Consider the following 25,263-nt stretch of genomic DNA (forward strand, 5'->3'; position numbering starts at 1 on the left):
CCAGAAATGATAATGTATGTAGACTCTTAAAAGTCCCTAAAGACCCAAATAGTGAAGGGTTTTTTTAATCTTGTGCACACACAATAAATAAGTTCTTCCCATGAGCTCATCTGGTAGAGTGTGTGTCCCATTCAGGCTGAGTCTTCCTCAGCAGCCTGGGTTCAATTCTGACCTGCAGCCCTTTGCTGCGTGTCATCCCCCCCTCTATATTAATTTCCTGTCTGTCTCAGCTGTCCTATCAAGAGAGGCAAAAACTGCCCAAAAAATACCTTAAAATAAAAGATGAATAACTTGTTTCAATTATCCTGTTCCCACAAGATAAATAACTTGTTTCAAATGTCTTGTTCCCACAACATGATTAACTTGTCCCCACAAGATAAATAACTTGTTTCAATTATCTTGTTCCCACAACATGATTAACTTGTCCCCACAAGATAAATAACTTGTTTCAATTATCTTGTTCCCACAACATGATTAATTTGTCCCCACAAGATAAATAACTTGTTTCAATTATCTTGTTCCCACAACATGATTAATTTGTCCCCACAAGATAAATAACTTGTTTCAATTATCTTGTTCCCACAGGATAATTATCTTGTTCCCACAAGATAAATAGCGTGTTGCAATTATCCTGTGGGAACAAGATAAATAACTTGTTTCAAATGTCTTGTTCCCACAAGTTAATTAACTTGTTCCCACAAGATAAATAACTTCTTTCATTGTCTTGTTCCCACAAGTTAATTAACTTGTTCCCACAAGATAAATAACTTGTTTCAAATGTCTTGTTCCCACAAGTTAATTAACTTGTTCCCACAAGATAAATAACTTCTTTCATTGTCTTGTTCCCACAAGTTAATTAACTTGTTCCCACAAGATAAATAACTTGTTTCAAATGTCTTGTTCCCACAAGTTAATTAACTTGCCCCCACAAGATAAATAACTTGTTTCATTGTCTTGTTCCCACAAGTTAATTAACTTGTTCCCACAAGATAAATAACTTGTTTCAATGATCTTGTTCCCACAACATGATTAACTTGTTCCCACAAGATACATAACTTGTTTCAATTGTCTTGTTCCCACAAGTTAATTAACTTGTTCCCACAAGATAAATAGCTTGTTTAAATTATCCTGTTCACACAAAATGATTAACTTGTTCCCACAAGATAAATAGCTTGTTTCAATATCTTGTTCCCACAACATGATTAACTTGTTCCCACAAGATAAATAACTTGTTTCAATTATCTTGTTCCCAGAAGATGATTAACTTGTTCCTACAAGATAATTAACTTATTCCCATGGGATAGATAACTTATTCCAATTATCTTGTTCTCAACAGCTAATAACTTGTTCCCACAAGATTAATAACTTGTTCCCACAAGATAATAACTTTTTCCAATTTTCTTGTTCCGACAAGTTAATTATCTTGTCCCCAGAAGGTAATTAACTTGCTCCAATTATATTGCTCCCACAAGATAACATGTTCCCACAAAATAAATAACTAGTTCCAATTATCTTGTGCCCACAAGTGAAAAAAATCACCTTTAGGGTAGAATTAAAAAATGTAGTCGTTTTTCTCTTTTACTCAAACGGACTAAATGATTATCAAATTAGTTGTAAATAATTTAATAGCTGACAATAAATCTCATAATATTACAGCTCAAGTGGGCACTGTAGTGGGACTTTTTTTAAGTCACAGGCAGCCTTGCAGCAAATCTTTCTTTGAAATGTGAAAGGATTTGATGCAAGTTTGGGAAAAATGAGTCAAAACTTTCCATCTTTTATTGAAGTTAGTGTATATTGGCAGACTTAAAATCCAAACTAAATTAAATCCAATAAAAAGGGGAATATTAAAAAACTAATGAAACATGTGAGATAAACCAGTGGAGCAGAAACTATGGCTTGACCTGACCCAAAGGATCAAGATCAGGTTTTAATTGTATTCCTACAAAACATGAGACGAAAGAAGAAAACTTCATAAAAATGTTTTTAGATGTAATGCCTGAGTACTTTTTAGAGTTTACATTAAAAATAGTGGCATGAAATAAACAAAAAGTCATGCCGACAACCGCAAACTATTCGTGGTTAGGAAGAATTTCCATGTGAAAGAAAGCAACACTGTCAGGGTGAAAAGCACCCCGAAATGATTCTGGGTTCAGACCCAAGTAAAATGGTCCAACTGTGAAAAAGGCTCTTGTTGGAAGAGAGCAGTTATTTCTTGCTGGAGTGTTTTTTCCTTTCACTTGGCTTCAGCTGGCCATACGATAACACAGCAATCAATCCGAGACCTTGTTGAGAGGGCGGCTTCTCACTGTGCTTCCAAACTGGCCCCGCAGCTTCATCTGGAGAGAGAACGTGATCTGATCGTGATCCCACCCAACCTCAGGAAGCACATTTGGAGTTAAACATGCTGTGAAGTCTGGGCTGAAGACAAGTTTTACTCCATAATAAATTAGGGAAACATCTGCTCCCTGTCGCCTTTTGTTGATAAATTGAGGCACATTTGAAGTCTTATTGCATGAGCAAAGCAGAAGTACAAAGGAATTTGTCATTCCCAGAACAAATGTACTATTAATAGGTTTTACAACACCTTGAATAATACAACCACTCGGAAGGGACTCAGTGCTTCGTCGCAGATCGCTTGCATCTCTTCATCTTCCCCTCATACTCTTTTTTTAATTCCTCTGCTCGCAGAGAAAGGGAGACAGACGGGAGGCTTTGGATTCATGCTGCCAGGAGATCCAGGAGGTCTGACTGGGAGCAGATGCAGCAGTTATGAGACAGAGACATGTTTGGAAAGGGAGGCTTTGAGGATCCTGGCAAAGCTCTGTGCTGGTGGGAGGGCCAGTTGGAAAGGGCCAGAACCTTTCAGAAAGGGTATTCAGGATTATCGAGTGAGAGAGGAAATCATTAAGTAGAGGAGGCGGAAGGGAGACGGTGAGAGCGAGAGAATTAGGGAAGGAGAGAGGAAGTCAGGATGAGAAAATGATTTAAGCAGCCAACAAACTTCTAAATGAGCACGAGGGGAACAAAGAGAGGAAGTCAGACTTTCACACTGCAAAGATTATTGTGAACTTTTATCACAGCAAAGTGCAGTGAAATTAATTGAATCCAAGGGACAAAGAGACGGGACACAACTTCTGTGTCACCACCACTTCCTTCCAGCTGTGTTTGTGCAGTTTATCCGGCAACGAGCATTCGGCCAAATGTGACGCAGATTACACATCGTCTTCATTAATGTTAAAGACGCACACAAATGCTGTTAGACACAGAGCAAATGTTTCAGCAGATGATAATAAAGACAAAAAGCTCTGTCTCATCTTGAAAGTAATTGCTTGCTCTGTAGCTAATAGACCAGTTTTCTGCGACATCATCATAAGATGCGTGCGGGGGGTGGAAAACAAACAAGAACAACTGAGACTTTATAGAGAGATCAGTTGTTTTTGAGCTACAAACTGCATCTCTCTGTCAAACAGCTGAGTATATAATTCACCATTAGCACTGAGCAATCAGAGCCCTGGATTTTAATAAGGTGATACTGATGAGGCAGAAACATGTTTTAAGGTAAGACAGCTGATACTGTTACTACGTGTTCATGGCTGTAAAGTGTTTGTCGGGCTGTGGCGACTAGTTTGATGTATTCAGAGGTCTGTGTGACTTGTTAGCTGATAGAAAATGCATCCTGTTGTTACGTTTACACTTCTTCCAGAATTGGAATCTCTGAACAATCAAGAGCAGCTTTCTCACACAAGGCATTTGATCTGGTCCGATTGTAAATGCTGCCGTGAGAACATGATGTGGGAAAAATCCAGGAAGTAAAGCAAACGTTGAGGAAGAGTACGCTTGCAAGATAAATGTGACACTTTCTAATGTCACAATGGAGGGACAACTACACAGGTTGATTTTAGCGCTGCTCATCGTGGACTATATTGCTGTCATTGTTCATTTTAGTCAAACCATACAGTTTGAAAACGAGGCGCGGCTCCAACTAGAAGACAATGTTTTGATGCATTGGATGTGCTGAATGTGCATATTAAGGCAGTACAGGAGGAGGTGCACATTAATAATCCTCCAGGACTGTAACATGCTCATGTTTAACCCAAACAATGTGTCATGTGACTGCAGTTGGTTCACATCCAGGTCGGAACACCTTCTCACCACAAACAAACCACACCAGAGTTCATTTGTAACCGGACCGAGACCACCTCTTCAAGAAGGTCTCGGTGTGATTGTTTTGATGTGCACCTGAGTGTGATTGCTGTGTTCACACCTGCCCAAACGAACTGCACTTGAAGTACGTTCACACCAACAGCGACCAGAGCTTCCAAAACGGTGGAAGTCATTCATTTTAAATGAGAGCCCGGCGACTTGGGCAACCTGGTCGTTAGTTGGGCGTCTTGGGCGACCAAAGAGACAGGAGTGGGTCCAGAGGGGAGTTAAAACTCGTTTAACTTTATGGTAATGAGCTCTGATGCGGTTCGGCGGCAACCAATCGGAATACTGACGTGCTTCGATGAAGCGGGTCCCAGAGAACGAACCATGTAACTTTGGTTCCTACAGCTCACTTGTTCCGACAATGGTTATCAAGAAGCTGATTACTTGTGTTCGCGCTCACTCAGTCCTTTGAAATGTGTCGCTGTTCGGTTACAGAGACCAAAACACAAAGAATGAGGCTTGGGACCGCGTCACTGACGTAGTTGGTTGGTCTGGTGAGTTTTAAAGTGCATAATGTTAGTAATAGAGGAGAGAATTGCAGGCTAATGTTGCGACGTAGCATGCTTACTTTCTGTTGGCCAGCTATGAGCTTTTTGATTGGACAACAGCAAGCAGCAACTACGCTGCTTTCAAGCCAGTAGTCCACTTTGCGGCTTCTTTAAATTGACAAGCATGATAGAACGTTAAGTGATTCACGTGATGAGTGACTAGAGCGACCAAAGCTGCCACAAATATTTTTGACAGTCGTGCTTCTTCGGCGTCCTCGACAGACTTTGCCTCTTTAGAAGCTTCTGGTTTGAACGTACAGTTAGGGGGCAAATGAACCTGAGTTTGATTAAACTGAACCAAGCAGGGCAGGTGTCGAAGCACCCTGAGTGTGGAAATGCCATGGTGAGTGCACCAGTTAATTTAACGTCTACACGGAAAAAACTTACAGGTTTCCAGCAACCTGTCCACCTTCACAAACACTATTTTGAGCCACAGGAGGACATAAGCATGATCTCAACAGTGAGAAGAAATTAGAACCTGTCAGCTTAAGTTGAATCATTGATCCACTGGGGATTCCCAGGGTGGTTTTAGTGTCTGTATCCTCATCACTTATGAGGCAAATCATCCGTGTCCGTGTCTTCCGTACATCTCTACAATTCCAAACGATGGCTCAGCTGTGCAAAAGGTAAATTAACAATTCATGAGTCTGCAATCCGCCTTGTTACACACAGTGTGAACTAATGGCTGTGTGAGTCAGCAGACCTCAGAGCACAACACATCCTTTATCCCTTATCCAACCCGTGATAAGCTGTCACATGTCCCAATGTGTCAGACAGTGTTTCTCACTCAGTGTATCGAGATGTACATTTGATTCACATCAGTAAACTGTGTCGTGACTAGTCCTGTTATGAGTTACAGTTAGCATGGCAACGTTTGCTTCTAACCACTGTGATTTAAGAGTGTGTCCCAAAGAAACTCGAAGGTCGCGGGTCACACGGCGGTCAAACAGATCATTGAGATAAACAGTTGTGTTCCAGACTGTAATGTTGCTGATCGTCTTCCAAACTTTAAATGGAGTTTCCAATTTGTTTGATCGGTGAGAATCCCTCAGAGGAGGTTGATGTGTGTGTGTGTGTGTGTGTGTGTGTGTGTGTGTGTGTGTATGTGTGTGTGTGTGTGTGTGTGTGTCTGTGTGTGCGTGTGTGCAAATTGAAACCTCATCAATGGGCTAATGGTGCGGCTCACCTAACTTTTCTGTGGCACACACACACTGACACACACTGACTTGTTCCTCATCCCCTGGTGTTAGTCTAAGTGGAAAATCATTGATCTGGCTCATTAGATCTGACCCTTCTCTATTATCCGAGGAGATTAGAGAAAGGCTTTTTCATTACATTCAGTTTTGTTTGTGTATTACGAGACAGCCACGAGTCAATGTATATATATTCTTTCCAGGCAGCTGCACTTACATAACATATTTGTATTGATATAAAATCATACGCTCCATGAATGTAAAGATGAGATCAGACCTTGATGAAAGGATTGCCTGTAAAAGAAGGACCTTGAAACGTTGAGCACACCATTCACTGCACGCTGACTGCAATGACAGTCAATGGCATCATCATCATCCTCTACTGGAAACAGCGCTGAGACACAGGAGAGACTTCTGGGTACCATGAAAGACTCACTTACACTGAGGGTTGTGGTTATTTGACATCAGCACTGAGCCTATCGTCGCCCTCTAGTGGTCTTGGGGGATTCATAAAATATATACAGTAAATAAAACCCACACACACAAACACACACACAGACATACAGTGATACAACAGGCAGTTGTATGTTGTGAGACGACCAATGAAAAGTAAACACAAAAGACCTTTTTCTTTTATATTCTCATATGATTAACAGTGTTTTTAATCAATTTACTGACACATTTATATCAGGAAAAAGGAATTTCGGCTATATTAAAGCAAGGCTTCAACCACATATGTCCTGGTTGTAACATTGCTATAACATAGAAACCAATTATGACTTTTCTTGCCGCAGTTTCCCAATATTAAAATCATAAACATGCCCAAAATAAGCCAGGTTCAGCACTTTGCTAAAAGCTGTACCTGCACCCTTTTGTTACAAGGTGTGTTTGGAGAGTTAAATCATCTACATTCTATTATTAAAGGGCCAAGTTTTTGTTTGTGAGGGTCCAAGGATAGAGGGATGTTGCATGCTGTAAAACCCTCTGAGGCTAACTGTGATTTGTATATTGGACTTTATAGATCACACTGATATTGAAATTGGGCTACAATGAACTTTGCTCATCTGTACAGCGGTTTGGGTTGCCTTTGGGTATGAAATGTGCTATGTAAATAAATGTGCCTTGCCTATATACGTTGGCTGTATTCTGGTAATTTGATATTGGTGTCCTGGGGTACTCAAGGAATGCACCTTCATCCATGCCATGTGAACCTGTCCTCCAGTTCTACCTTTCTGGAGAGAGATAATCAAGCTGCTACAGTCATCCTTCACTACTGGAAAAGTCATGTTAGACCTGAATATAGAGAGTGGGTGAAGTTAATGACAGTGAATGCATCATTTGAGTTAATGATAGCCAATCTGCATAACAGAGGGGAATTATGTTTGCTTGTCTGGAACCAGAGGACTAAACATGTCATAGGAGCAAGACACTTGAGCGAAATGAGCTACAATTAATGGAAATTTCTTTTGCGTTTGCTTTGTCATAGGGACCTTTTTTTGTTTGTTTGTTTGTTTGTTTCCAGGCTCGATGTGTACAAAAGGTCACCCGATGATATTTAAGGATCAGTGCTGAGAGATGTGTTTTGGTTTAGTCTGTGCTGTTTGTGTTTATGTATTTGTGTTGAAATCAACACACAAAATGACAAAATAATAATAGTGGTGTCATGAAAGAAGCCATATTTGGAAAGTGGATTTAGTGTTAGTGAAGATGAGGGCTGCAGTGTTGTTGCAGTGTTGCGGTGTTTATAAACGCAAACTCAAGACCTACCTTTTTAGCCTGGATTGATTTTTATTTTTTTTTATTTTGTTTTTTAATTTCGTATTTATGATTATTGTGTATTTATTTATTTTTTAAATATTTTTTTAGCTGGCATATTCTTCTATTTCGTGACTTATTTATTTATTTTAACTTATTTATTTACTTATTTATTGACAGATCTAAAATTGAGTTTTTATCCTGCCTCTGGTGTTTCCCCACTTACTGTATGATAGCATTACCTCAGTTTTTAATTTTAGTCCTTACCGTTACAGTCTCTGAATTTACGTGTGTGTGTGTGTGTGTGTGTGTGTGTGTGTGTGTGTGTGTGTGTGTTGTTTTTGTTTTTATTGTGTGAAGCACTTTGTGTTGCGTTCTTATTGTATGAAAACTGCTATATAAGAAAAGTTTGATTGATTTATTTACATGAAGAGGTCAGCCATGATTGACAGGAGACACTACCTGAGCTTGTGAAACACACACACACACACACACACACACACACACCCCGTCAGGACTGAGCACTGTTAGTTTTTATAGCAGAATTTGGCTGAGCAGTGGGGATGGGGGCGCTCGTGCCAGCACGCGCATGCGCACTCGGTGGGAAACGCGATTGAAAACGGGCAGCTATGCCGCGCGGTGCAGAAAACGGGCTGGACGCGTCCGCTTGGAACAACGGCCGGTGTACCGGAGGACTGACCCGGGGACTGCGGGACCGGGAGGCTGCTGACAGGCGCTAACAGCGACACTTTCCCCGGGGATAACCTCCAACTGAAACGGCGGCAAAGGCAGCGGCGCGAGCGGTCGACGATACGGCTCCTTCTCCCCCTTGTTTCCCCTCTCTCCTCTCTCCTCTCTCCGCTCCTCTGCTTTCGGCACCGCAACAGAGACACCGAGACATCAGCAATGTTGCTGCTAAACGTGTAGGATTTACCTCCCCGGTGTCCGCTCCTTTGTACCGACTGTAAATAAAAGTAACCAGTGACTAACGGCGACAGCAGCGGGTTCACTATGGTTCTACTGGTCCGCAATAGGAGATGTCTTAATAGCTGCTGTGTGGGGACGTTATGCCTTCAGTTGGTGCTGTGGATTTTATGTGCCGTGAACGGAGAGGAGCAGCCGTTCAGCGTGGAGGTAAGAAACAGTGTATGTGTTGACATGACAGCATCTCAATAAAGGAACAAAGAAGAAGCTTTTATCGCCATTATATCATCTTATATTTAAAGACTAATGCATGTGAGGAGCAGTGTTGAGTTTAATGTTGAGGCAGTGTTGATGTTTCAGTAACAACAGGGTCTTTGTGAGGAGCCCAGCTGGGTTGTTCTTCATCCTGTCCCTTTATACACTTCTTTTTGTGCTGTTTAAGTTGTATCACAGCTTTATTTATTGCCCTATTTGGGCTCGTTCATGTTCTCAAAGTGGAGGCAGTGTCACTAAGCAAAAGTAATGTCCTTATAATATAATTTGATTGACAAAAGCCACAGGACTCAACTCTAACATTGTTATCCTCCCATATAAACTTTACATACTCGTGTCATTTAAACTCACTGGGGCTCCCTGCTCAGATCGTTGTCTTCTTAAGGGTCCGTGACTTCATTTTAACACAGCACACAAGACCCTCCACTTTAAAGCGTTCAGATAGAGCCATCGTAACAAAAGCAGCACATGCTCTGAGGCTTAATCCAGCTGAAACAGATCTTATGGGTTCACAGGCAGCAGTGTTGGCAGCCAGAGGAGATTCTGACTGGAAAAAGAAAGGTTTCTCTTCAACTGGAGCTCTTATTCTGATCTGATATCCCGACTTAATGGATTGTTAAAAGCCTCCAGGCTACAAGTGTTACGCCAATAAACTTTAACACTCAATCAGCTTTTAAAAAGAATCAGTGTTTATTCTTTTTTCTGTCTTTCTTTCATGAGCCTGCAGAACTAACACAAGCTTCCCTCCAGGGTTTTTATACCAAGGGCCTGTCTGTCTTTTTGTCTGTTTGGCGAATCACCTCTGTTTAGCCAAAGTTGAATGCATACGGCTATCATAAAGTATAACCCCCTCACTGTGTCTCACACTTGGCTGCACACACACACAGAGACACCACACAGGAACATCCTGGCATGTCCACTGACAGCCATTCAAGTCGTACATCCACATATCCACATGATTTGCAGGCTTGGCGTGCCACACTGTTCCCTTTGGAGGAACGGGGAGCAGATTTAGTCCAGATGCTACAGGTTATTCAGTTAAAACGTCCGAGCTCACATGACAGACGGAGGAGAGAAGTTAGAGAGAGGTACAAAGGTTTGTTCTTTTGTACCCAGTCAACCAATGACCCTTGAAATATCCAACACAACCTCCACTCTTAGTCAATCATGTCAAAACCCATGCCATGCAATAGCACTTAGCCTTTTTCTTGCTTTCAAGACATAATCAACAACATAAACACGAGCGATCGGCGATGACGGCTGGTATTGTTATCGTCGCCATATTTCATAATGTATTTCAAGTTCCTAACTTGGCTCCACATTCTGCTCTCCCACGTCCTCTGCCTCGACTCGCATGTTATTATCCTCCCCCGGCCCTTGCGTCTTGCCCTTTCTTTTCCAAGCCTTCCTTTGTCATCATGTGAATGTGCTGTAGTCAAGGCACTCCGAAACTTTCCCATTTTTGTGTCTGCCATTTGTACTCGAAATGAAAAGGCTCTGGCTTTTTTGTGCGCTTAGCCCTGTGGCTAAAAACAGGAAACACTAAACCTTTGTTTTTAGCAGAAACATTGTGCATATATAAGAATGAAAGTGTTATATAGAAGTTCTTGAATGTGTCAGGAGAGTACAGTGAATAAATGTGGTTACAGTAGTTTCATATCTGTGTTTTCAGCTTCCGAGAATGACAGTATGTGTTAGTATAACAGGCTAGTATAAAGTAGGCTTTTCACTGTAATACAAGCCATTTATAGCCCTTAATTTAACTGTCATCATCGTCTTGAGTATCCCAGAGGTGAGAGAATTAAGCATCAGCATCAATTTGCCCAAAGGTTTCTCATTGAGAGTGTACTGTGGAGTTCTCAGGTGTAAATGTGGCTGCAGCGAAGATCATAATGCACACTGAGTGGGCTAAGTAAGAGTAATTAAATCGGTGCAACAGAGTTCATATTGGATATATTATTTGACCGTAGTCTTGCTGTAAGTGCTTTGTAAACTGTGTTGCCAGGTCTGGCCTCAAAAGCCCAATCCAGCAGGATGACTGATGATGTCCCTCCGTGTGTCTGTGATGTTTTAAACACTACTGAACTGGTTTTTATTGGAGCCATCCACTCGACTTGTTATGACTGCGTGTGTGCACGCTTTCACCGCAGGTTCCAGAGGGTGATAATGAAGAGAGAGTATTTCCTCTCAATAACAGGTGCGGTTTGAGGTGGGAGGTCACCTAAAGCCGTCCCCTGTAATTGCCGGTCAGACTGCGGTCTCTTGGAAAACTTTTTGGACGGCAGCTTTAGTGCTGACTTCCTGGATTAGACTTCATGGCTGAGTTTACTGTATTGCCAATTTTCTCCTTTCTTAGAGTTTTCCTTGGATTACATTTTACAGAAAGTACAGCCTGTCAGCGGGCGATAAAACACTAATGAATACTAACTCGTAACACCTCACTTCAGTCTAACACTACAGATCTGCCAGTCTGTGCTAGAATAATTCTGAAAGCTCCTCGGCTTTTGTTTATCCGATGTCTTTTCCTCAAGAAGCAATTTTCTCTGCAAATTAGACAATGTCACGAACAATGGCAAAGCCACGAGTTAATTTCATTTATCTCCTTGTGAGTTTTATTTTCTCTTTCAATCCGTATTGATTTTATGTGAAAAAGTAATGCTATGCTTCCTCTGCAAGGCTACATGCAGGACTGTAGGTGGGCTGCGCAGGCAGTCGAGCTATCTCGGGGTTATTTTTATCATTAGCTTTTACATAACGCGGATTAATTAAAAGGGAGATAATGGATTTTAATCTCTTTTTCCTGTCTGTTTGACACTGTCTCATAGTTAGGATGAGATTTCACTTAATATTGCATAAGAGTCGTCTCCGCTCAGCGCCACAAACACACAGCCACCCTGAACTGTGTTTAACCATCCTCACATTTTATCTAAAATGGTGTGTCTGAACTCTTTCTGGTGCTTTAAGGCTTTCAGTTCAATAATCAACATCATATTCAGCAGGTTTAAAGGCCAAGTGCACTCTTTGCATTGGATAGCAGCTATCTTAAAGCTTTGAATTCACCCTGTGACCAACATATTCATTTTAAGAATTTGCAAACATCGCAGAGAAACTGGAATATATTCATCTTAAATGCTTTTGTTCCCATCTCTGTCAGAAAATAGTCTGGTTACATAAACTCCTCATTGTATCACTCACAGCTATTTCTGTGCTCTGTGGTCTACCTTCTTTTCATTCTGCGGGGATTTGTGATATTTTGACTCATGGATGGTTTTTCTCACCACAGTAGCTTTCTCTAGGAACACAACAACAACAACAACAACAACAACAACAGCAACAGCGTGGAAGTGTCAAAGCCTCATGAGCATCGCGTTGCCTTGGTTTAACTCAGTATTTCACAGAGAGGCATCAGGTGCAGCACTTCGCTCTGAGTCACATTAAGTGTTTGAATCATGCCACTACGCTCACCAGAGACAAAGCGAAGTTGCTTAGTCAGAGATAATCTGCTGTACAACAAAGAGAGTGCAAAGTTGCTCCGGTGTACTCCCATCTGTTAACACATCCTGTCTCAGATGGATGAATGAATTAATAAAAGCTGGTTTGGCTAGACTCTGCCGACTGACTGTCAGCTGTGATCATTAACTCCACCAAAGATGTTATCTGTTCCCTCTGTTTGTCTCTCTGTCACAGAGAAAGAAATCTCTCAGAAATCTAAGATCAGATTTCCATGAAATGTGGCGGACAGACCTCGTGTCAGAAACAAATTGATTAGATCTGGGTTGTGATCCAACATTTGTCAGTTATTGTTTTTTAGCCATAACTATGAAATGGATACAGACAGAGTTCTGATTATAAAATATAGACCATGCCAAAATCTAGGGATGCACTGATGATAATTACTGATAACCCTAACCCTAACCATTACTGATAATTACCTGCTTCTCATGGCCGATAACCAATACGATCACCGATAATTTCAGTTGCTTTTTCAAGTTTTGTTTTCCTGGCGAGGTCAGCAGAGGTGTCAGTCAGCGGCATTTGGCAGGAAGTTCATCAAAACAAAGATGGAAGCACAGGAGAAAGAAATCAGAAATGCGCTGTTGAATTTAAAATCAAACGTTTGGACTTATTTTGGATTTTTGAACACGACAGGAAAGATGGACTTGGATATGACACGTGATTTGCAAGCAGTGTCATATGAGAATACTCCAGAAATACTATAACCATGAGGGCTCACCTCACGCACCATCTTTCGGAGATAGCGTGAGCTGCTGTTGGCCAAGCTAACGCTAAACCCGCTCAGCTGAAAAATCAACCAACACTTAGCTCGATATAACTACCATCCAACTCTGAGAGAGCTTAGAAAATAACACAGTCCATCACCTACTTCATGTGCAAACTTCTGCGTCTATATAGCCTTGTCAAAAATGAAGGCTTTGTCACACGCTAAAAACACTAGAACCCAGGTGTGTGACTCCACCCCGACACTTTTTAACAACACTGCCGTACCCAAATTCTTAATCTGGCCTTGCAGAGGGCGTTAAATCTGCCCACAGTTGAGTTTGTCAGGTGTATGCAGCATTTCTGACAGGTTTTATGACGATGTTCGTCACGCTGTCTGCTTTGTGTCACATTTAGCTGCAATAAAAATGATTAAAGTCGATGAACAGGCTGAAAACTTTTATGAGGTAAAACTGATGTTGACAACATTTTCCTGCAGGGGAAATAGTTTGCAGTTGGAAAAAATGTAATAAATTGCGATATATTGTTATCACAATACTCAGCATATCGCAATAATATCATATCGTGACCTAAGTATCGTGATGATATCATACCATATTGACCAACCAACCAAACATAATTAGTTTATAAACGTTTGTTTTACATGTGTGAGGAGTTTGGTCTGGTGTAATGTATAACACAAATATTATCTCCTATATCATGATATACTCTATATCAACATAGTAAACTTTTCTTATTAATATTATGTTAATGATTTCAGCCATATTGCCCAGTCCTACTGCCAAACTCTGAGCCACATGCCCTCACATCAGTACAGTAGCTGTTTTCAGCACTATGCTCACTCCAAGCCCAGTCCAGCCCGATGCAAACTACTTAGTGCAGTTGTCACTATGTGGAGAACGGTAGAGCTTCATTCCTGTCACAACTCATGTTACCAGTCGGCAGGCTCAGCCTCTGAGTGGCATCTGAATAATGGGAAGCAACTGGTGTGAATGTAAATGTGTGTGTGTCAACAGTTGTGGTTGTTCTCTCACTTCCACGGATTTTTGTTTTCACTCCTCGCTGTGTGTGCATGTGTTCATTTTTATCTGTGTGTGTGTGTGTGTGTGTGTGTGTGTGTGTGTGTGTGTGTGTGTGTGTGTGGCCTGTTTCCACCAAGCAGTCTGGTACAGTTTACTTCATTTTGGTAGCTTTTTTTGTGTTTACAATGTGAAAAGTTGTGGATGGTACCAGTGGACCTGTTCCTTACCGTCCCCATTTTTGTGTGTGTGCTTTCAGACCTAGAGTTGTCTCCTTTGGTCTGATTTTGTCACAAAGTTGTATAATTGCCTAGAGTTGGTTTGTATTCTCACGGCAGCATTTACATTTGTTTGTGTGAGAAAGCTGCTCTTGATTGGTCAGAATTTCAACGTGGGAAAAATCCAGGAAGTAAACAAAACATTGAAGAACAGTACACACCGAGACCACCTCTTCAAGAAGGTCTCAGTCCGGTTGTTTTGGTGCGCACCTGAGTGTGATTGCTGTGTTCACACCTGCCCAAACGAACCGCACTTAGGGGGCGAACTTGAATTCGATTGAACCAAACCAAACAGGGCAGGTGTGAAAGCACCCTAATAAACCACTCTGCTCTACACAATTGTCTAAAATAGCCTCAAATTAAAAATGCGTCACTTCCGACATTTAGTGCTTTTGTGTGTCATCAGGCAGTGATAGTCTTTAGGCTTTTATTTGCATTAAATAGTCAGTTTCTCCTTTGTTTTCGTAACAGTTTTCATCCTCATCTTTAACAAAATACATACTGAAATCGTAGCTGTTTCTGCGCAGCCATATTTCCCTCCTACATACAGTACACTCTGTATGTATGGGCTTACCTTCTGTGTCTGGGTGCACGCAGGGACGCTTATGAGTGTATTTATACTTGTGTGCTTCGCCCTCGTTTCACTGAGCAATCACACAGATTGCAAGTACACAAACACACAGCAGCATTCTTGACGTCATTTGGCTTTGGTAAGAGAGCAGATTTCGGAGCCACTGGGGTGTCTGTGTCAGTCTGTTCACCCAGTCCTAGAGAATACACAACACCTGCACTGACCTAAATGATTCATAATCGCACACACACAGACGCAGACACACACACACACTCGCCTGATTTTCCTCAGCAGCCACTTGTTATTGTTGTGTGTTGTTCCCAGTCTTTCTCCCTGTGTTGCAACACTCAGTCTTTCTCTCTCTGAGATGTATCTTTGGTCACAGCTTACTGAGCTGTTAAATCTTTAATGTGACTGACAACTGCAACATTAGAAGATGCCAATGGGGCATCACATGTAAGGCTGTCAATTAAGCTGTTGATAGAAACGCTTGGGGAAATGTGTGTGTGTGTGTGTGTGTGTGTGTGTGTGTGTGTGTGTGTGTGTGTGTGTGTGTGGGTAATTTTTTTTTTACACTGCACAATTTTGTGAGTCATGGCAACTGTTGCAATCTGTTTCTGTGTGCAGTGATGTAATCTTATACCAGCATGTTTGAATATGTGATTGCAGCGGTAATCAATCAGCTGTGTGGACGTTTGGTCGTTTAGGATTGAGATCTCTCCGCAGAGTGAGTTTATAAGATATCAGCTGGTGTCAGATGTCATAATTCAGGGATGTCTTTTTCTCATTTCCAACATCTTAAGTCATCAAAATGCTTTGGAAAACCCCCAAAAGATTATCCACTAGAAAAGACACTGTTCTGATCAGTATGTATGATCAGACTGTGACATTTTAGGGTGACATTTTTGTGACATTTTGTCCTAATGGGGCCATGGAGATGGTGAACACAATGTGCATTAAGTATTTTTCGAGTGTGTGTATGTGTGTGTAAGTGCCCGGGGCTAAATATGAAGCAATGCCCTGTTCAACCTCTGCAGTAATCACATTGCATCGGGGTCATGAGGTGCAGATGATAGTTTCGCTATCATTAAAAGTCATGCGGAGTCTTTTGCAAATGTAAATTTCACAGTACGAATACAAGTGCAGCAGTGAAATTATGTGTGTATGTGTGTGGGTTTGTGGTTACTGGTGTGGGCAGGAAGGCTGTGGTTGCCTTGACGACCCTGGCACACTTGCCAGTGGTTCTGCGTGTAACCGATGAATAATTCAGGGTGGTCAGAGGCGGCAGGCTTTCCCAGGAGGCCGGGATCGTGTTCCCACGAGTCACCTGTTCCCAGAGCTCCGGTCACTCCCAGCTGCTCTGACCTGACTCTGTGACTGAACAGATAGATCCACCTTTATACCATCAGCCAATCAGACAGATCAATGCCTAGCTGCACGGCACACTCACATGAGTTTGTAATATAATATCTCTACTATAGAGAGAGGTGATGTCATTTTGAGAAAAAGTAATATAAACATTTTGGGGGAGTGATATTTGTGATGCATGTGATAGTTGAGGCATGATTCCTCCTCATTGTTTGTTTTTATCCACTGTAATCCCCGAACATGGATCTGTTTCTCACACAAAAAACATACAGGAACATTTTTATAAACCCCAATGAATATCAGGGCTGGAATGACTCCAAAATGTGATTTGAGCTTTCTTAACTTTTTAATAATTGGCAGACCTGATATTTGTGGCATAAGGACTTGGGGCAAGGTCTTCCACTGCTGATTTTCTGTCCTAGCAGGGAGCTAATTGTATTCACTCAGCATCCCTGAGTGTAAATCATTCACTGATGAGATGAGTAGACTGAAAACCAGGAGGGCTCTGAGGCAAGTGCTGACAGGAGCTTGGCCATAGCGGAGGAACTTATTGACATTTTGCAGCCTACAGGCAGTTCTAAGGCAGGGTTTCTGTCCTGCCAGCACTTTAGCTGTCACACAAAGTGACACACCTATGTCACCTTAAGTTTGTGAAATTGCATCGAGTGGTGTATGGCTCATAATTTGAGCTCCATGTCTGCTAAATTAATGTGAAACGTTATCCTAGAGTGTGGAGGTACCATTCTCTGTTTTGACAGATGGATCTTCTGAATATGAAAGGTGTGTATATATAGAGACAAGATATAAAATAGCATGCACTTATTGGTTGTCTGATTATACTAGGGCTAGGGTCGACCAATAGTCGTCATTTAGGGCCATTAGTCAACTAGTTGCCAGCATGTTTATGATATTAATTTAATGATTAAATGATATATTTTGGTGGTTTGAGTTGAAGGTGTGAGAAAGAATAGTATCAGTAACATTGTTAACACTGTGCTACATTACAGAGAAATACAAAACCGTACTAATGAGCCTTCATTAATATAGGCCTTTATTTTATCTACAAGTGCACATCACACACTGAGCGAGCTGCTTGTTAATGACGCTGTGGGCTAATGGGCATGTAGCTACTTCCATGTTTCAGATGATACGTCATGTTTGTAGTCGACCAATGAAGATGAGTTTACATATCACCTTGGGTTTGTCCTTCACCTTCTCAAAATGATCCCACACTTTGGATTTGTTTGCAGTACGTTACCTCTGTGTTTGACTGACTTTTAGATAAAAGAGGCTGAAACAGTTAAACTATAAACTAGATTTATGATGGGGTTTCTAATGTCACTGATGCATACTGCACATATGTACAAACTCTTATAAACATGCAGGAACAGTGTGTGTACTCAAGGTGAGTCCTACTGTTATATATACGAGGTACAGTTTATGTTCTCTGTCTCATTCTGCCTATAAACCTTCTCTGAGTGGCACAGACTTGTAAACACACTCTACTCTCTGAGCAGTTCATTGAAGGTCTGTGACAAACCTGCTCTGATCACAAGCATAATTCTGAGATTTTATAGAACAGTTTGAGCCTAATTACCTCCAATATTGCAGTGTGTATCATAGGACTGTGGAAAAACCTGGGAAATAACGTGTGATTCATGGTACTGTCACAAAAACTGACGTATGGACTTTAATTTAAGTGAATTAAAGGACTTGCAGGCATGCCAGTTCCCAAAGTCCAATTAATGGTGGCTTTTTGCAAATAAGGATTTGAGTTAGAGACCAAAGAAAAGCCTGGTACTAACAAATTAAAGCAGTGGTCATTTTATAAACCTTAATACTTGATCCCTCTCTTGACATTACTTTTTTTATACTGTATATGACTATTCATTAAATTTTTCACCATTTTTAAAGGGGACCTATTATGCTTGCTTTCAAGTTTACACCATAGACTTTATGAAATAGTTGACATAGCTTCTGTGTGGACACTAGGGGTGGGCAATATGACCCTAAAATAATGTCACGATATTTAAGGGTATTTGTCGAGCCATGAGCGTCACATAGGTTTACATTACCAAAGGTTTATGACAAAATCACTTGATAACACCGACTCTTGTGTGCGCATGGCGAGAGAGGAGAGGGAGACACGCTGTGCTGCTGCCAGAGGAGCCGCTGAATGAGTTTCCTCTGAGCTGTAACTCACTAACAGTGTCTGAAAAGTGCCCAGGCCTAACAGCGCCACAGTTTATCCTATGCTACTGAAGCTGCTCCTCTTTTTGGAATCACTGCAGAGTCTGTAATAAATTTGTTTTCAGCCATGCTTGTTGTTGCCGTGGGTAACAGTATGATGTCAATATGTAAACAATTCGAAATATTGCAAGTATCGCAATATGAATTTTTCATAGAATATGAAAAATTACATTGGTATTATGGTAAACAAGATGATATGGCAAACCCCTAGTGGACACCCGTTTTTGGCCAGGGATGGAGCTGTGCAAGTTGTGACTCATAGACTATGGTGACGCCTTACAGACAACCTGTCACTCAGTTTCCCCCTGCCCTTAAATATGCACAACTTTGGGCCTTAATAAAATGTAAACGGTGTGAGTTATAAACCCCTCCCCCCAATTTGTGTGTAATTACCAGACTGTAAACATGTTTATTTTTGCTGTAAAGTCAGGCATTTTAACATAGAGGTCTATGGGGATTTATTGTTTTGGAGACAGCCTTAAGTGGATATTCGATGAGCTGCAGTTATTGTGATTCGAAATTAACAACATTAGCAATGTTTCCCTGACGTTAGCATGTCCTCATGTAGTAGTACAGGCTACGTAATGTAAACACTTGTAGTTGCTTGACTGAAGTAGAAACCATATAAAGAAATCCATCACGAGCTGACATTAGTTTTTCTCTAAAATAGAGAAAAATGTTGAGTGTTCAGAACGGTGTGAAGCCTGAGCTTTGTCCTCACTGAGAATACTTTTGAATGCGTTTACCTCATTATTTGAAACGTTGGCCACGTTGGATAGAACCTTCCCAAACTGTACCATTATATACATAACAGAAATTAAGGAAAAGCATAATGGCTCCCCTTTAAAGTCACGTTAATGTCAAAGGTCAAACTGAAGCTGAGCTGCCACGTCCACAACCCACCATAAACAATTAATGACCATGTGATCTCTGGCACGAGTCACATGCTGTGCCTGTAACCTGAGGGGGCCAAGCTCCCGTCCCGTCAGCTGATCAGTCACAAACGTCAACATCAGCAGCCACCGCACGCCGTCAGCACGTTGCCATGCCAACCGGGCTTCCTGAGGCACGTCTCATCCATAATAGATTGATTCCATCGTCTCGCAGGTTGGCCTTATGATTGCACCCATCGGCTAATTGGCCCGCCTTCTGCTCGTCAGGTAGCAGGCCAAGCCAGGTGGTTGAAAGGTGGTCCGAGGACATGAATGCTCCGCGTTCAGCTCAGTTCAGTGCTTGTGTGAGGCATGTGGATGAGGACAAGGCCTCTGAGTCACTCTCTTTCCTGATGCGTGGCGTCTGCGTGTTGGTAGCATAGGGAGTTTACCTGGAATGACTTTGCTAAGTCTGGTTGTGTGTTTAGACTCTCTGTTTGAGACTATTCTGTACCCCAATGGTCTTATATAGCTGGATAATAGCCTCCGAGAACCAGCTTAGTGCATTTTCATAGATATGGCTGTATAAATGCACTGAAGTGTTCTTTCAGGATAGCTACGAGGGCCAAGATTTTAAACCACAAGCTGTTTTTTTCTCAGTGTGACAAAGGTGAAAATGAAATGCACTGTGTGAAGGAGTGTGTAGAGGAGTGAGGTGAGGTCGGGCTCCTCTCCCATCAGAAGCATGAGAGAAATCTACATCAAAGAGGAGTGAAATCAAGTGTGGAGAACCCAAAAATAGGCACTGAAGCATTTAAGTCACTTTAGCCTTCATCTGGGCATGCTGGTGGACTCCTTATCTTTCTACTTCAAGAGTGCCTTGATTTCTGGAGAAGTTTAACCTCATTATAGCACGCCACTCTTTCTGGAAGGCTCGCTATTTTTCTAACAGCATAATTATTCGATTACACATGAGAGACTTATTTTTGTTTCATGACGTTTTCACACTTGGCTGGTTTGATTCAGTTGCCTCATGATGTGGGTGAGAGTCGGGGTGAATGGATCAAACAAACACACCAAAAATGATTTCTGGTTTGTTAAACCTCAAACATTTTTATCTGATATCAAGATAGCTACATGTATTTGCACTCGTAAACTACATGCCATCCACTTTCTAGCTGCCCTTTCTTTGTTCTCTTTGAGAGATTCAAATCTTCTCTTATCTAACTCTTGGCAAGAATAAACATATTTCCCAAAATGTAGAGCTATTTCTTTAAAACTCCTTCTTGACAGAGGTGGGACCAAGTCATTGTTCTGCAAGTAACAGTAACAGTAATTCTCAAGTCTTTGCACTCAAGTCCCAAATCAAGATGGAAAAGTCCCAAGTCCTAAACTTTGAGTCATGAGTCCTAAACATGTCCTAAAATGCTCTTTACCAAACGTAATGTAATGGAAGTTCCGTCTCTGTTTGTAGTTTTCGACATCATTTCTTTCTAGGGATAGACCGATATGGATTTTTTTTAGGGCCGATGCCGATACCGATTTTTTTTCCATCACCCTTAGCCGATGACCGATTATGGACTGCCGATTTTCTTGAGCCGATATTTGGGGCCGATACTGCTTTTGCGCCCTCAATTTACATAAAAAAAAAATGACACAATGATAACAAATATTACAAGTCTCAAGTTTAAAATAAGAAACATTTATTGAACAGTAAAAAATACTAAAACAAGATGGAAAGTTGAGGTAGAACAGGTAGAATATTATTATTATTATTATTATTATTATTATTATTGTTATACGTTCAAATTAAAAAAAGAGTTCAGTGCTCTTAAATCTTCCAGTAATGTCTTTAGAAAATAAACAAATATTTAAGCTGAAGCATAAATAAAACAACAACTACTGTACACAGTAGGATTCAACAGCTTTGTTCAACTTAACCACATACTTTCAAATGAAAAAAAGTGCCAGGGAAAAATAAATCCGCGAACCCACGCGCGTATCGGCCGATGCCGATACAAGTAAAAAACTCAAATATCGGCCCGATATATCGGCCGGCCAGTGTGCAGTGTTTATAATTCTTAGGTTTGGTTTAAGACAGTTTGTCGATTTCAGATGGGCAAGAACTTTGGCAGCACTAGATAGAGTCTGGTTACCACTCTAAATCATTATTATTACAGCCAACAAGCGCTCTAAACTGCAGCTCTATTGAACCGTACTGAGTGTTCTTACAAGCTCCCTCGTTATCCATTTGGATGAGGAGGAATTTCTGTCTTATTGAATAAGGAGGACTGTTGAGCTGGAGCTTCCTGCTCTCAGGAATCCTTACATCAGTAGAACACTGGGAACCATGCATAATGAAGAGAGACGGTGAATCAATGATGAAGAGAAGAGGGAGGGTAAATACAGAAAACAGACAGAGATAAGGACAGATAGGAGAGTAGAACGTAGGACAAACGCGAAGAGCTTGGTAATGATTCAGCAGCATTTTAAGGATCTCTTCTTTTTCTAGGATTATAAGAAGTTGGGTCACCATCCTGGAAATAGTGAAACACTTAGCAGTCAGTTAATTGTTGTATTGTAGGCAGCGGTAAATATCTGCTGTGTTGTTCTTTTAGCTGTGTCCCTAAATGTTCGGCAAGACCCAAAAACAAATTAATTCAATGTCGCTCTATTTTTTGCCTCTTCCCAAAGAACTCATGAAATACTAATAAAGTTTGAGTCAAGACATAATCTATAAGCTTCAGCACGATGATGGAATCAAAGATCAAAGACGTGGATTCAATCTTTGAAAGTGTATGCAGTATTAATAGATTTGAGCCTTGAGCTTACGCTCGTCTTTGAAACTTGAGGGTGTTTAGTTTGATTCTGAAAGTGCAACTGTGGCAACATTTGTGTCAGTTTGACCATGAAAGTTTAAGTCTTTCTATGTGACTGATTAACTGAGGAAAGACAAGTTTGTAAGGAAATGCAAAAGGAAAGTTAAAAGCTTCGTGCTTTGAAGAGAACCAAGCAGCGTTGCAGAGAGGTAGAATATTTGACTAAACAAGAGTAGTTGCTTAAAGTTAGGTCTACAGCAGCTGTCTGAACTGAAACTGCAACTTATCCAAAGTGACAGAGACTTTGTCAAGTCTTTTTTTGCGATTAAACTTTTAATTGCTTTTTCAAATGTCTCAGGACTATCCTGCTTCCCATGACAAGGGCTAGCTTCACCCAAGAACACACTTGTGAAGTTAGCCTCCATTGGTAAAATGCCCAATATGCATAATCCTGGACTGTCAGTGAAGTCTGTTTCCAGTATATTTGACATTTGACAATAGCTGAACAGGAGTCATGTACAATTTCACATTTACAAAGCATGTCGACCATTGTGCCCCCTTCTTTGCTGCATCTCCAACAGCTATCATACTCCCTAAGCCTTAACCTTGACATTTCCAATGCAGTCCATTTCGTATATCTTACGAAAATGCACATACAAGTGTTTGTGTGATATCTAAAGAATTAGCACCCTACGAAGGGCATCGTCACATCACGCACTTAATGTAAAGTTATGTAGGTTCGATTTCGGCAGGTACAGTTAGAAAGGCTAGGTTTAAGCAAGTAAAGTTATGTAGGTTAGGTTTGGAAAGAAGAAATGTGGTTGGGCGTCGTCATGTTATGTGCTTTATGAAAAGTCACGTAGATTAGATTTAAGCAAGTTATGAAGGTTAGGTTTAGGAAAAGAAACATGGTGACAACATCCCTTAAAACAATTCAAAGTTCACTTGGTTTCACGGGACGTGAACACTGGCTTTCTGGGGAAAAGTCACAATCTGCTTCTTTATGTGGATTTTTACTTTTCAGAGTGCTGCAGGGCTGACGTTTTCTTGTTGGCTGATGTCGAAGTTAGCATTGCCCTTGTTCAAAAGCCAATGGGATACAATGGGACACATGTTTATGATACTTAGATGTTTGGTTCAGCAAAATAATCTTCACAAATAAACACAACTTTTATAGTTTTTAAAGTGTAAATGTAATCTCCAAAGGTAAAAAGCTAATATTAGGCTATAAACGAACTACACCACAGTCCCATGACTTCAATGTCGCCACCACAACAAGGCCCTGAAGCCATGTTCAGCATGATGACGTTCTATAGTCTCATTTAACCACTTGTTAGCAGCCGCCTTTTTAAGACACCTAAAGGCTTTGAAAGTCACAAGTGAGGTATTAAGTGAGGTATTAAGTCTTTTGACCTTTTGTTACGACAGACCTTATTTCAGGCATCTAACAAAAACCCATTCAAAAAAACCATTTGACTTCAAGACAAGGTAACTGGGAGTGCTAAAATGCTGACTCATTTCCTGATTAGGGACTCATTCCTGCACCACTATACTACTTCCACCTTTGCGCGCATCAGCGCATTGGTCACGCGATCATAGCTTTCGAGATACACAAATTACTCGAGATTACTAAGGTTAAATATGAATTCTGGTGCGTTACTTTTTGGAGGTATACCTACGAATGGTGCATGAGCACAGCCTGAATGATGTTGTAGTGATGTCTTCTGGGTTATCTCTGCTTGGAGGCAACAAATGAATAATAGAAAGCCAGCGTTGCAAACTGGCGGTGAGAGGCGTAACAGAAATATGCCATTGGTTGCGAAATGTGGTATATGGCATTTTTGGAGCCTGATATATACCAGAGACTAAAAGTTAGACTAAAGAAGTACCCTAACTTTATTGTAGTGCAGCACTAAAACATTGAAACACTCCTTTCAGCGTGTAATCATGTAACGTCAAAGTTTGTGAAACACTCGTTTGTAATTCTGTATCAGTCTGTGTTTTTCTGCTGCGTTCATTTATAGTGCTGTCTCGCAGTTTCCCTGTATAAAAAGAACCAGTGTGACAGCTACACCCTCCATATCCTGCCTGTCTCTCCATCTCATTCTCTGAACAACCCCCCCAACCCCCAACCTCACTCACATCCTCCATGCAGACACACACACACACACACACACACACACACACACACACACACACAGAGTCCAATATCCTGTCAATGTGTGAGTGACAGACATATCTAACAGCAGCCTCAGCTTTCTCTTTCCCCGTCGCCGCTTTCTAATACATCTCTGTATCTGATAATGGCTGCATTGTCTGAGAGCCCAAACACATCACACCGCCTCACTTAATACATACTGCCAACACCTCCTGGAAAAAAAACAACTCACCGTCTTGTTTTCATCGCAGCTTCTCATTTGAATAATAGCTGTGTAGCTCACACTGCACATGCATTTCATACGCGCTTCTTTATGTTCTGAGCAGGGTTTCAATATATCTAAGAAGTGTATATGTACACACATTTATGTTGACATAAAAAGGTTAATGTAAATGCAAATTCCTTTGAAATGAATAGACGGTTTCTGTACTGAAAATGTGGTCCTATAGTGTTTTCAAAGCAGGTGCAATGTACCAGTTGTGCAGTATTCTGAGACTGCAGGAGCAAAACAGCCTCGCAGTGTTTGGACTTTGTTAAGCTAAATATGCAGTGCCACGTCTAAACTGTGTGCTTTTTTTTTTCCCCCCGTCTTTCACCCCAGAAGCAGCGGGGAATTCACGGGGGCAGTGGTTACAGGACAGAACCAGTCGTGGTTACAATAAAGAACTGTCCAGTGTCAGAGAGGAGATGTGAGGGAGGGACGGAGATGATTATAGGACAAGAGAAGGGAGAGTAGACATTAGGAGGAAAAGGGACTAGAGGGTGACATGACAGAGAGAAGATG

The 25,263-nt window shown here is 41.2% G+C and overlaps 1 protein-coding gene across 2 annotated transcripts in view; it reads left to right on the forward strand.

Annotated features, from left to right (window-relative positions):
• Positions 1–8,323: 8,323 nt before the first annotated feature.
• Positions 8,324–25,263, forward strand: part of mmp16a (matrix metallopeptidase 16a (membrane-inserted)) — a 96,473-nt gene continuing 79,533 nt past the window's right edge. For both annotated transcript variants that reach the window (XM_033639030.2, XM_033639032.2), the window contains exon 1: positions 8,324–8,842. In XM_033639030.2, coding sequence (XP_033494921.1) covers positions 8,720–8,842 — 123 coding nt within the window. In that variant the 5' untranslated portion in view covers positions 8,324–8,719. The remainder of the gene's footprint in view (positions 8,843–25,263) is intronic.

The sequence above is a fragment of the Epinephelus lanceolatus genome, chromosome 20 (assembly GCF_041903045.1).
Source record: "Epinephelus lanceolatus isolate andai-2023 chromosome 20, ASM4190304v1, whole genome shotgun sequence".
In the NCBI taxonomy this organism is placed as follows: Eukaryota; Metazoa; Chordata; class Actinopteri; order Perciformes; family Serranidae; genus Epinephelus; species Epinephelus lanceolatus.